The following is an 11,316-nucleotide window of genomic DNA, read 5'->3' as shown; positions in this document are numbered from 1 at the left end:
AGTAATGTAGCTTTCTTAAATATAAAAGGGTTGATATGTGAATATTTTTTTGATCCCTATGGGATTCTCCACCCTCTCTGCTTTAAGGAAGGGTTCAAATTAAACTTGTCAAAAACAAAGATGCTTCTAGATTTAACTAGAAAAAAAATCTATTAAGAAATAACTTAATAATGGATAAAATTTAGGGTGACCTTTCAATATAATTTTGCATGGTATCCCTGAAGTGAACAGCTTTGCCTTCAAATGAAAGTAACTTAACATGTACTACTGAACTACTCTGCTGAGAAAGAGAAAAACTAAATAAGAAGTAAAAGTATGTCGTATAATTAAGGTAACATATTGCTAATAAATTCAACAAGTGCGTGCTCGAGAGTGATCACTCAAAAAAATCAATGCCTATAAATTCAGAAACACTGAGAAGAACATGTCCACAAGCTAACCATACTAAGTAGTACTTCAGCACTACTCATATAGTCTATAGTACTCTCTTTCAGCTGCGTACAAAAGACATGGAGTTTCAATATCCAACTCTTTTGATCAGCTTATTTACCATAATCTTGATTTTTCTTTTCAAAAACCTCAAAACATCGAAATCGAAAAATCTTCCTCCCGGTCCATGGAAATTACCAATCATCGGAAACTTGCACCAAGTCATTGGTCCATTACCACATAGAGGTTTCAAAGAGTTGGCCAAGAAACATGGACCAATCATGCATCTGCAGCTTGGCGAAATCTCTCTAATGATAGTATCATCGTCGAAAGTGGCTGCAGAAGCACTTAAAACAAATGATATTTGTCTTGCAGACAAACCACAGCAGTTGTTATCCGATATTATTTTGGAAAACTGCAGAGACTTTGTTTTTGCACGTTATGGTGATTATTGGAGGCAAATGCGCAAAATATGCACACTCGAATTGCTGAGTGTCAATAAAGTGAAGTCGTTTCGTTTTATACGAGAGGACGAATCGTGGCATCTCATTGACACGGTTCAAAAGTCTCTAGGATCACCGATCAATATGAGTGAAAAATTTGCTGAACTCTCGTATAATATAACTTGTAGAGCCGCAATTGGAAAAAAAGGTGATAAAGAGGTCATAGAGATGGTGGAAGATATAGCGTATTGGGCTGCAGGTTTCTTTATCAATGACTTGTTTCCTTCAATTAAGTTTTTATCTGTTCTTAACGGGATGAAACCTGCATTAAAGACGATTCGACGAAAGATTGATCATATTTTTAAAGAAATTATCGTTGAGCATAAAGAAAAGTTGGCAAGTAGAGAGAAAGGAGTTGCGGTGGATACACAAGATGAAGATCTTGTTGATGTCCTTCTGAGAGTCAATGAAACTCAGCGTCTTCAGTTTCCAATCAACGACAACGATGTCCAGGCCATCACTTTGGTACGTAAATCTAATAGTAGAGAATGTATAGTATGCTAGATTCATTAATAATGATGGACCCCCTGGCCCTGCATGCACAAAAATCTTCACCAATAAAATTTTTACGACTCATCAATCACACTTTCTTATCATGTGAGCACACACTAGACAGACCGTTTTAACATATATAATGGTGGTGGGGGTGCCTGCAGGATATGTTGACAGCTGGAACCGATACCTCGTCTACTGTGCTTGAATGGGCAATGTCGGCCCTGATGAAACATCCTAGAGTTATGAAGAAGGCTCAAGATGAAGTACGAGAATTGCTAAAAGGAAAAGACAAAGTGAGTGAAATCGATATTTTAGGGCAACTAAGTTACTTAAAGATGGTGATCAAAGAAACTCTTCGTTTGCACACACCTCTTCCTTTGTTAGTTGCTAGAGAATGCAGGAAAGAATGCGAGATTGAAGGATACACTATTCCTGAGAAAAGCAAACTTATTGTCAATGTTTGGGCAATAGGCCGAGACCCTAATTATTGGGTTGATGCTGAAGCTTTTATTCCTGAGAGATTCGAAAACAGTTCAGTCGATTTTACTGGAACACATTTCGATTATTTGCCATTCGGGGCTGGGAGGAGAATGTGTCCGGGTATTAACTTTGGTGTAGCTGGTGTTGAGCTTCCTCTTGCTCAGCTGCTCTATTACTTCGACTGGAAACTACCGAATGATGTAAAACCGGAAGATCTGAATATGGAGGAATCGTTCGGGACTACTAATAAAAGGAAGCATAACTTGGTTCTGGTTCCGACCCTAGCTCACAAGCCCTGAATACTACTAGCTCTATGCCTATATCAAGTACTTAGATTCTAAAACAAGGTTTTTTTTTTTGTTTTCCAGAGAATAAGAGCTTCAATTATGTGATTTGCGCTTTCTGCATGATGTATCGATTCAATTTCTAGTTAAAACATTTTGAAGGCAAACGAAAAAAACATGTCATATCCTGGCGCTTAGTACATATATCAGCTGCAACGCAATTTACACACCGAGACCGTCGTATTTCATTGCTCAGAAAATGTGCTGCCAACAAGACTGAGCCGTAGATTTTCAGAAATATTCAATCGTCATATCCTAGTGCTTTACTCTCTGCACCATATATGAAATAATTTGAAACGTGGTGACATTGGATTTTCATTTTCATGTCTAGCTTGGATCTTCTTTACATATGTCACCTTTGAATTTCATTTCTCATTTTAGTTCTCTGATGTAGTGAATATTCTCTGTAATGATACAGAACACTTTTGAAACTTTTGCTGGTTTTGTTTATGCCGAATCTAGATTTAACTTTTAAGTATTTTGAACTTGAAAAGTAAAAACCACGGAAACGGAACAAAAACAATTAATCATAAGACACAGAAGCATGGTTACAGAACTGTCGAATTGGGACAGAGAACAGTGTTGGTCTCATAGGTTAAGCCCGGGTCCGATAATAGAAGCCTGTCAATATTGATTTTGTGTTAAACGTCTCTTCCCAACTTTGTTCTTCATTGAGTTTATTTTCAGTGTCGGCCACACAAAAAAATCTTAGATATATTTTCTACTCGTAAAATAGCCGTGTTTGTTACTCCTAGTTCCTGGAGGTCTAAGATGCATCACTGATTTCTAATGTCACATATAGAAATTAACTAAATCTGATTTACTTCATTCTACATGAAGTGGAATTCTCGGAGACTAATTTCCTCATATTTACTGATTGTTAACGGAGTAGATGAGACAGAACACAAGACATGGTTAACAAAGCATAACACAAGACATTGTTAACAATTAGGACCAGTCCATAGCAAAACAGAAGTATGTATCTTTATTGACATATGTACTGGACATAATAAAACTGCAAATACTGTCCGGAAATTACAAAATGCAGATTGCAGAAACTAACATCCCTTTCCTCCAAGGCTAAGGCTTCATAAAGAACGTGAATCCACAGAAAAAAAAAATGCACCAATAGTGTCAAAATGTTATAGTAGTTTTATAAATTCAAGAAAGTTTGCTCAGCTGTAGAAGCCGATACCATTAGTATAAGCAAAGGAGAATAAATATCAACTAGACAAAGATGACATTTCAAGAAGAGCTTCTTTCTTTGTGTCATAGAGAAGAATTTACCTGTTGATCATCTTCCTCTGCAACAGAGCAATTTTGACCAATATCTTATCAGAGACCTTTTCGACATAGTGGAAGTAAGAATACTTCCAAGACTTGATAAAATGCAATGAAGCGCAGAAACCCAAAAACCCAACCAGGACACCGGGTCCTATTCCAGCATAAAACCAGGAGCGCTCGTCATCTGAACAAACATCAGGTTCAACCTCACTATGGTTGTCAAAACTATGTGATTTTGTGTCTCCAGGGCAGGGCTTCGAGATAACTTGACCACATAGTTGTTTGTTGCCAGCATAGATGGAAAGATCATTGAGGGTCTGGAGTTGCTTTCCTGTGGGAATTCTTCCTGACAAATCATTGAACGAGAGATTCAAACTGCTTAAAGAATTTAGTTCTGATAAACTCCGTGGAATAGGACCATTAAGTTCATTATTAGAGAGATCAAGAGATTCCAGTTTATACAGTTTCCCTATCTTGTCAGGGATTCTTCCAGCTAAATGATTACTTGACAAGTTCAAATTCGTTAAACCATGAAGATTCATCAACTCTTCTGGAATCTCTCCACTAATGTGGTTGTTTGATAGATCAATCGAAAACAAAAACTTAAGCGTAGAGGTGTAATGTAGATCACCTCCCTTCACATTATTTATGATCATTCCACCGAATCCACTTTCCAAATATAGATCTCGCTCAGTGCTGCCACCTATAATCATTGAACTAAAATTTCCGAAACAAGGAGGGATGCTTCCTGTGATTTTATTTTGTGCGAGGTTTAGAACTTGAATTGATGAGAGGTCGCAAAGCTGTGTGGGAATTTTACCATGGAAACTGTTTGACCGGAGTATTAAATACTTAAGTAAAGGTAACTGTTCTCTAGTCCAACGCGGAAGAATGTCACTCAAATGATTCTTTCCCGCATCAAGTACAACCAGCTTCGACAAATTTTGAAAGGATAAAGGTAATTTCCCTTGAAACTTGTTGTTGTGCAAGTTTAGATAGGTTAGATTCTCTAAAGAACCCAAAGAAACTGGAATATCACCAGAGAGACCGTTGTCCATCACGTCAATGTCAGTCAATTGTTTCAAGTTTCCTAAGCACTGAGGGAGCTTTCCAGATAAGTTATTTTTGGAAAGAGTTAGAGTCATCAATGAAGTTAGATTGCATATAAATTCAGGAATGTCACCTGATAAACGGTTATTTGATAGTAATAATGTCTGCAAATTATTCAGAGGTTTTGAAATTATTGATAGTTGATTCGTGCTGATATCATTGTTGGATAGATCGACAAAGTATGCTCGAGATACCAGACTCACAAGCCAATTAGTTGGGAGAATTGATATGCTTGCGTTCTGCATTTGAAAATACAAAATTTCTGTTTGTGTTTGGAGCCACCGGGGAATATTAGGCCCAACTTTCAAAGACATCATGAATAATATTTCCAGTTGGAAGGGAGGAACCCAACTAGAACTAACATTTAACACTAAGTTAGACTTTGAAGAAATAGCCAACAACTTCAGCCTTGTGAGGTTAATAAAATGATGCTCAGATACAAAACCATCCCAATAATTAGAAGAAAGATGCAAATATGTTAAATTTGATAGCTCTCCAATGCATTTTGGAATACTTCCACTCAATTGATTATTGCCGACTGACAATCGTTCCAACTCTGACAGATGACAAAATGATTCAGGTAGACAACCGATCAATTGATTTGAGGCTACGTAGAGTTGTGTAAGTTTCGTGAGGTTGCCAAGTTCGGATAGAATTGAATCATCTAATCTATTCCCCGAAAGATCAAGTTTTGAAAGTGATGTCAAATTTCCATGAGATCTAGGAATCAAGCCTTGGAAATCATTGTATGAAAGATCAAGTTCTGAAAGGGCAGTGAAACTTCCTATAAATTCAGGAATTAGGCCGTGAAAGTTGTTAAACCCGAGATTAAGAGATACAAGACCGGTATTGTTAACTAGCCATAGAGGAAAAGAATGGTTAAATTGGTTGCCACCAAGATCGAGGGAAACAAGAGATGTTAAATTCATGAAGGAAAGAGGCTTAAAGATATTGTTGGGGAGCAGACAGTTGTGCAGTTTAAGTACTAAAACAGAACTCGGAAGCATGTTAATGGCAGGAAACCAATCGGGGGCATTCGAAATGTTAACATATGATAGATCCAGGTGTTCCAAAAAGGACAGCCCGCGCAACCATCTCATGCTATCAATGTTTAATAAAGATTTATGATTATGATTATAGTAATCATAGTCATAATTATTACTTAAATCAAGGTAAAGTAAGGTTGAAAGGTTTCCTAGATGATGAGGAACTAGGCCTTGAAAATTAGAACCAGAGAGGTTGAGATATGTTAGCTCCTCGAAGGACCCAAAAAAATCTGGAATTTTCATCCCATTGAAGTTGTTAAGACTCAAGTCCAAATAAGTCAAATACTTCAAATCAAGCAAAGAAGAGTTTAAAATCTGATCACCTCTTAACCAGCAACTTCGAAGATCAAGTTCAATGACATGGCCTTCACTCGTATTATCACACCATATTCCTTGCCATGAACAACAATCATCTCCAACCCACGATGACAAGTAATTAAACTCGTCAAAAAGACCTCTCTTGAACTGAAGTAAAGCTTGTTTCTCACTCGGGAGGCATGAACTTCTACCAGAATAGCCTCCAACTATCCTTCCTTGCCCGAACCCTAAACTTGTCAAAACACCTAACACAAAAACAAGAACGAGTAAACTCATATGTTTTTGCATATTCATAGCTAAAAGAATTTACTTGCTGGGGAGATGTTTACATATAGATTAGACACTACATGCAGTCTGGTAAAATATAGGAGAAAGAATATGAAATGAGATAATGGAGAGGTGCTAAAAATATCAGACTTCCATTTCTTTCAGTTTATAGTCTCCTCCAAGTCTACGCAGACTTGGTCTGCATAGTAATCAAACTAATTGGCCTACATAACTAGTCTAATCATTATCAAACATATGAAATTAAATAGTTTGACTGAATATAAACAATCAAGTTAGATACATATGAATTAAAGTCATGCTTGCACAAGTAGCAGAAGTATATAATCCAGGGACAAAGAAATGTGTGTGCTAGCAGTTCCACCTCTTTCCCTATACTTCACTCCATAAACAATAGGTGGACTGTAATACAGCACATTACTTGGTCCACGTTGCATGTCATATCATTATCACTAGTAGGGAAGAGCATGGATCCGTTTAGCTCGGTTTTTTGATAAAAGTGGAACCGGAACTATGTATTTTTTATCTCTATAATTGAAAACCGCAAATATCGTTGGGTTTAAAAAATCTTGGTTCGATTACGGTTAAACTAAACATGCTAAGATCATTTGTTTTCTGGAACAAACATATGAAGTTCTTTATTGAAGATAACTTAATCCTTACATATTACATAATCCAATTTAAATGATAGTGGAAATTGGACTAGAAGAAAATTGAAAATCTATGAACAGGCAGTGGCAGGAGAGCATGAACATGGCTGCAGAATAATGATCAACTTCAATGTATCAAATGTTAGACAATTACACAGATATCAGAGTATTAAAAGTATCAAATGTAGAATAATACAGTGTAAGAGATTACCTTAAAAATAAGGGTTAATTGCAATGTGCAACCCTTTGGTTGGGTCCATTATCAGTTTGGTATCTATAATTTGCATATTTGCACTTCGCACCCGGGACATATTAGTGCGCTGTATATTACACCCCGTTGACCAACTTCCGTTAAAAATCAACGTTATCTCCTTAACGGCAGAGTTATATTTGTCTTTTTGCAAAACGAATAGTCATCCATTATACTCTCCCTCCCGGTTTATTTCACTATTATACCTTAATCTAACAAACAGCCCCTAAATTACCATGGCGATTGAAACCAAAACAAAGTAAAATCCTAAATCTGTAAATTAGCTTAGTTTTTCTCCATTAATCTGAGAGTAATGAGAGGCCGATCAAGATGTGTTTTGGATGTTGATCATGTAACCCTTCAAAAATCGACGAAGGCAGCCGGTTGTAGTGATGAAGGTCCTGTTCTTGTCGATTATGGTCTTCCCGATGGGAAAGAAGTCCCTAACTACGAAGGTCAATATCTTTCTCTATGTTGTTCTTGTTTAAACCTTGCATGTGTATGTCTACGTAGTTATACAAGTGATTTAATTAATTTGTTGCATGCGGTATATCCCAAACTAAAATAAAACCTTATTTGTGGTCCCTTCGTGTTTGTCTGTTGTGTGACTTATTATAATTCTTGTTATAATTTGTCTGTTGTGTGATAATTCTTGTTATGTTTATGTATTGTAAATTGTTGGAATCGGTTGTGTTATATTTTGCAGTGTATAGCCCTTGCTTCTCAGTTAAACTTCGATATGGTGGCAAATTCAACTATGACTTCACCTCATACTGTGGTGGGAAGATAGCATATTTTGATATGTGTTCTGTGGAAAAATTAGACTTAACAGAAATGGAAGCCATGTATTGTGAAATTGGATTGAATAGTTTATACATGGATTTCTGGTACACTTATGATGAGTTGGAGTTGTCATTTGATGGTATAATTCCTCTTGAGACTAATAAAGACCTGGAACATATAATTCAACTGGTGGAGGCTAATTACAATTTGGTAAGGTTGTATGCAACCCCTAATGCAACCCCTAATGGTCCATGCTCTGAAGATGAAAATATGATGGATTTCTCCTTCACTCAAATGGCTGTTGGTGATAGAATTAAAAGGGTAGAAGACATCAGAGTTGAAGTTGAGGGAAATTTGAATGAATTACTAGAAGATGCTTTAAATTATATAAAAGAGGAGGTTAGAGATATAGATGCTTCCAGCTTTCATGGAGACAATTCCAATTTGGACTCAAGTGATGCTGCTTGTCCTAAGCCTAAGAAGAGAGTGAAGAGAGTGCCACCACAAAATCTCCCTTACAGGACAAGAAGAAGAGGAAGATACTCTATGTTGAGGGGTTTGTTTAAGAAGACAGAAGATACACCTGAGATAATTGATGAAGATAATGGTGATAACAATCCAGGGAAGAAAAAGGTTGAGAGAGGGAAGGGCAAAAAAACTGTTGATCATAAGAGTCCAGTGAAAAAGGGGCATAATGACAAGCAGAAAATAGGGGTGAATATGGTGATTGATATGGTTCGAAATGTGGAACAAGGTAAGGAGGAGTTGCATCCAACAGATGAAGACCTGTTTGAGTCAATTATTCATGAGAGTCAGAATCCAACAGACAAAGAGCAGGGTGATTTTGAAGATGCTGGTGGTAAGGATGAATGTGAAGGTGATGGAGGTGAGGGGGTAACCAATGAAGGTGAGGTTGTTCTCAGTGAAGATGATGGAGTGGTAAATGAAGGTGGAGACGGAAATTATGAGAGTGAATTTGAGGAAAGTGAGTATGGAAGTATGAATTTTGAAATACAATATCATATCCAAAATATTTAAATTTAATTAAATATTTTTGGGCTCCGGCTAAAATCGATAACGTTTGATAATCATGTCTTGTTAAAATGATTAAAGCAACAAAAGTTGGTTCGGCGGTTAAGGTCTTGACCTAGAGGTTGAGGATTTGACTGTTAACGTGTGACATAAGTTTGATCGAATATAGAAACAATCATAAAATGTTTAACTAATTCAAAATATAAATTAAGTTAATATATTTCAAAATTAGCTCTACTTGAGTAGAGACTCGACTTTAAAGTACCGGTTAAGTTAAAAAAAATCCATCTCACGCATCATAGTTAGGGACATAAATAATCAAAATTGTTACGTAATTTTTAATTTTTCTCGTTTTAGATTGAATTGACTCGATTCGTTTATTAACACAACCTAAGTTTTTGTATAAAAATGTGTTCGAAAAGTAACCGAGCTTGAATCGACTTTTACACGCGTTCAACTCGAACTAAAAGATAACCTAATTTCCTTCAAATCACTACAAGAAAACACTTAAAATCGACCGTAAAACTAAAAGATAACCTAATCCCCTTCAAGTCACTACAAGAAAAACACGTAAAACTAAAACTGGCCTTAAAAATGGTTTGTTATATAAAGAATCAGTTGGTTTAAGAGATAAAACTGACCAATAGCGATGGTCGATTTTATCGTGGTCGATTATGACTTTTTGATGGGTTTTAACTCTCATAACCGACTATATATGTGGTCGATTATATATTTTTACATATTTACAAAGTGTAGGACATTGTCGGACATATATCATTACGTGTTAACATGTGTCCGCAAACTGAGCTTAATTAGTTATAACCGGCCGTTCGTAGTGGTTGATTTTGTAATTTAAAAAGTTTTTTGACTCAGTATAAAATCGACTGAAGTCAAACTTTATGTTATAGTCAATTTATCAGCAAAGGAATTAAAATTTTTATAACCGACCTCATCGTAACCAACCACCGCCAAAGGAGATAGTCGGTTTTATGATAAGACGGCAAGTTACAGTTGGGTTTCGAGCACATAAACGCACGAAAACAATAATTAAAAACGTAAAAAATTAGAATTTTTGAAACCCACCGCAGGATCCATACGAAAAACATATATTTAATTCATAGATCAGATTGTTTACCTTAAGAAGATGTACCAATTGGTTGACTAATGGAGATCCAAAACTTGTTCAATCACCAAGCATCCCGCTCTCGCGATCTACGCTCTATCGGTATCCACACGAATGCTTGAACTCAAGGATTGGATGTGTACTAGCACAAACTCGTTTCTTCTTACTCTCTCCATCTTCTCTCTTGTTGGCTAGGGTTTTAGTAAAAGTCTTTTTGCACACCAAAAATCAGCCACACAAGAGATATTATATAGAGAGTAGAAAAATCAATTATAACTTTTAACTAATTAGGAGTTATTATTAATTCGAAATTCCTATCTATATTATAATTAAGTCTCGCTTAATTATTTAACAAATAAATTTCATAATTAATATTAGTAAATTCGAATATCATTATTTATCTAATTAATTAAGTCAAATTTAATTAATATTATAAATAATTTAAATTACTTTAATTTAATTTAAATCCAATTTAAATTAAATAATCCTTCATGCATTCTTTGTGCGTGACCCTATAGGTTATTATTACGTTGACAACGAATTTTAAATCTAATTTAAAATCATAAACAATGAGCGGCAACTAGTAATACATCATTGTTACCCAAGTAATAATAATTAAATCGGTGATCGATTAAACCTTTCGTGAATAATGTTCAATGTAATATAATTCCTTTAACCAAATATTATAGATTAAATTAGAGGCATGTAATGTGTCATCCTCATCATAGTTTAATCCAAGTTTTCTTGATCAATGAGTAGACTATCTGTGACGACCTCAATCTCGGGGTTAGGAAATGAGGACTCACACACCTCTAATCTACTAATTAAATATGCATAAACCCCGATTAACTACTAACAGGATCAACAGGATAAAGTATGAGACAAGATTACAACTACCAATCACCAAATATAACTTTCAAACCCAAAATATTATTAAATAATCAATATCGATTCCGGCTGGGAACCGACAGATAACCCATTGTATCTTTAAACACCTCTTTACTAGGCGCGAGCTCACTCATAACCTGTACTACCTGCTCTGGCAACTGGAAGCCCTCAACACGGTAGGGACCACCAGGTACGCTCTTACGAGCAGTGCGCCTAAGCCTGACCATCTTCTTGCTTAACTGACATGGTTAGATTAAGACAAAATAATGAGTATAAAACTCAGCAAGTAACTAAGC

The 11,316-nt window shown here is 35.9% G+C and overlaps 2 protein-coding genes across 2 annotated transcripts; one reads left to right on the top strand and one right to left on the bottom strand.

Annotated features, from left to right (window-relative positions):
* Positions 1-421: 421 nt before the first annotated feature.
* Positions 422-2,617, top strand: LOC141678949 (cytochrome P450 CYP71D313-like). The gene is made up of 2 exons (XM_074485419.1): positions 422-1,397; positions 1,589-2,617. Exons 1-2 carry the CDS (start codon positions 510-512, stop codon positions 2,204-2,206), a joined length of 1,506 nt encoding a protein of 501 aa, XP_074341520.1. The 5' UTR covers positions 422-509; the 3' UTR covers positions 2,207-2,617.
* Positions 2,618-3,212: 595 nt separating this feature from the next.
* LOC141678942 (uncharacterized) lies at positions 3,213-6,650 on the bottom strand. Its single transcript, XM_074485407.1, has one exon. It carries the CDS (start codon positions 6,301-6,303, stop codon positions 3,535-3,537), a length of 2,769 nt encoding a protein of 922 aa, XP_074341508.1. The 5' UTR covers positions 6,304-6,650; the 3' UTR covers positions 3,213-3,534.
* Positions 6,651-11,316: the final 4,666 nt, after the last annotated feature.

Source organism: Apium graveolens, chromosome 1 (genome assembly GCF_009905375.1).
Source record: "Apium graveolens cultivar Ventura chromosome 1, ASM990537v1, whole genome shotgun sequence".
In the NCBI taxonomy this organism is placed as follows: domain Eukaryota; kingdom Viridiplantae; phylum Streptophyta; class Magnoliopsida; order Apiales; family Apiaceae; genus Apium; species Apium graveolens.
This window is presented reverse-complemented; position numbering and strand designations above follow the sequence as displayed.

Bases quoted from the DNA above. Each gene is read 5' to 3' on its own strand.
- LOC141678949 (XM_074485419.1), top strand. From the start codon at position 510: ATGGAGTTTCAATATCCAACTCTTTTGATCAGCTTATTTACCATAATC. The intron at 1,398-1,588 runs GTACGTAAATCT...GGGTGCCTGCAG, and splicing joins ATGTCCAGGCCATCACTTTG to GATATGTTGACAGCTGGAAC.
- LOC141678942 (XM_074485407.1), bottom strand. From the start codon at position 6,303: ATGAATATGCAAAAACATATGAGTTTACTCGTTCTTGTTTTTGTGTTA.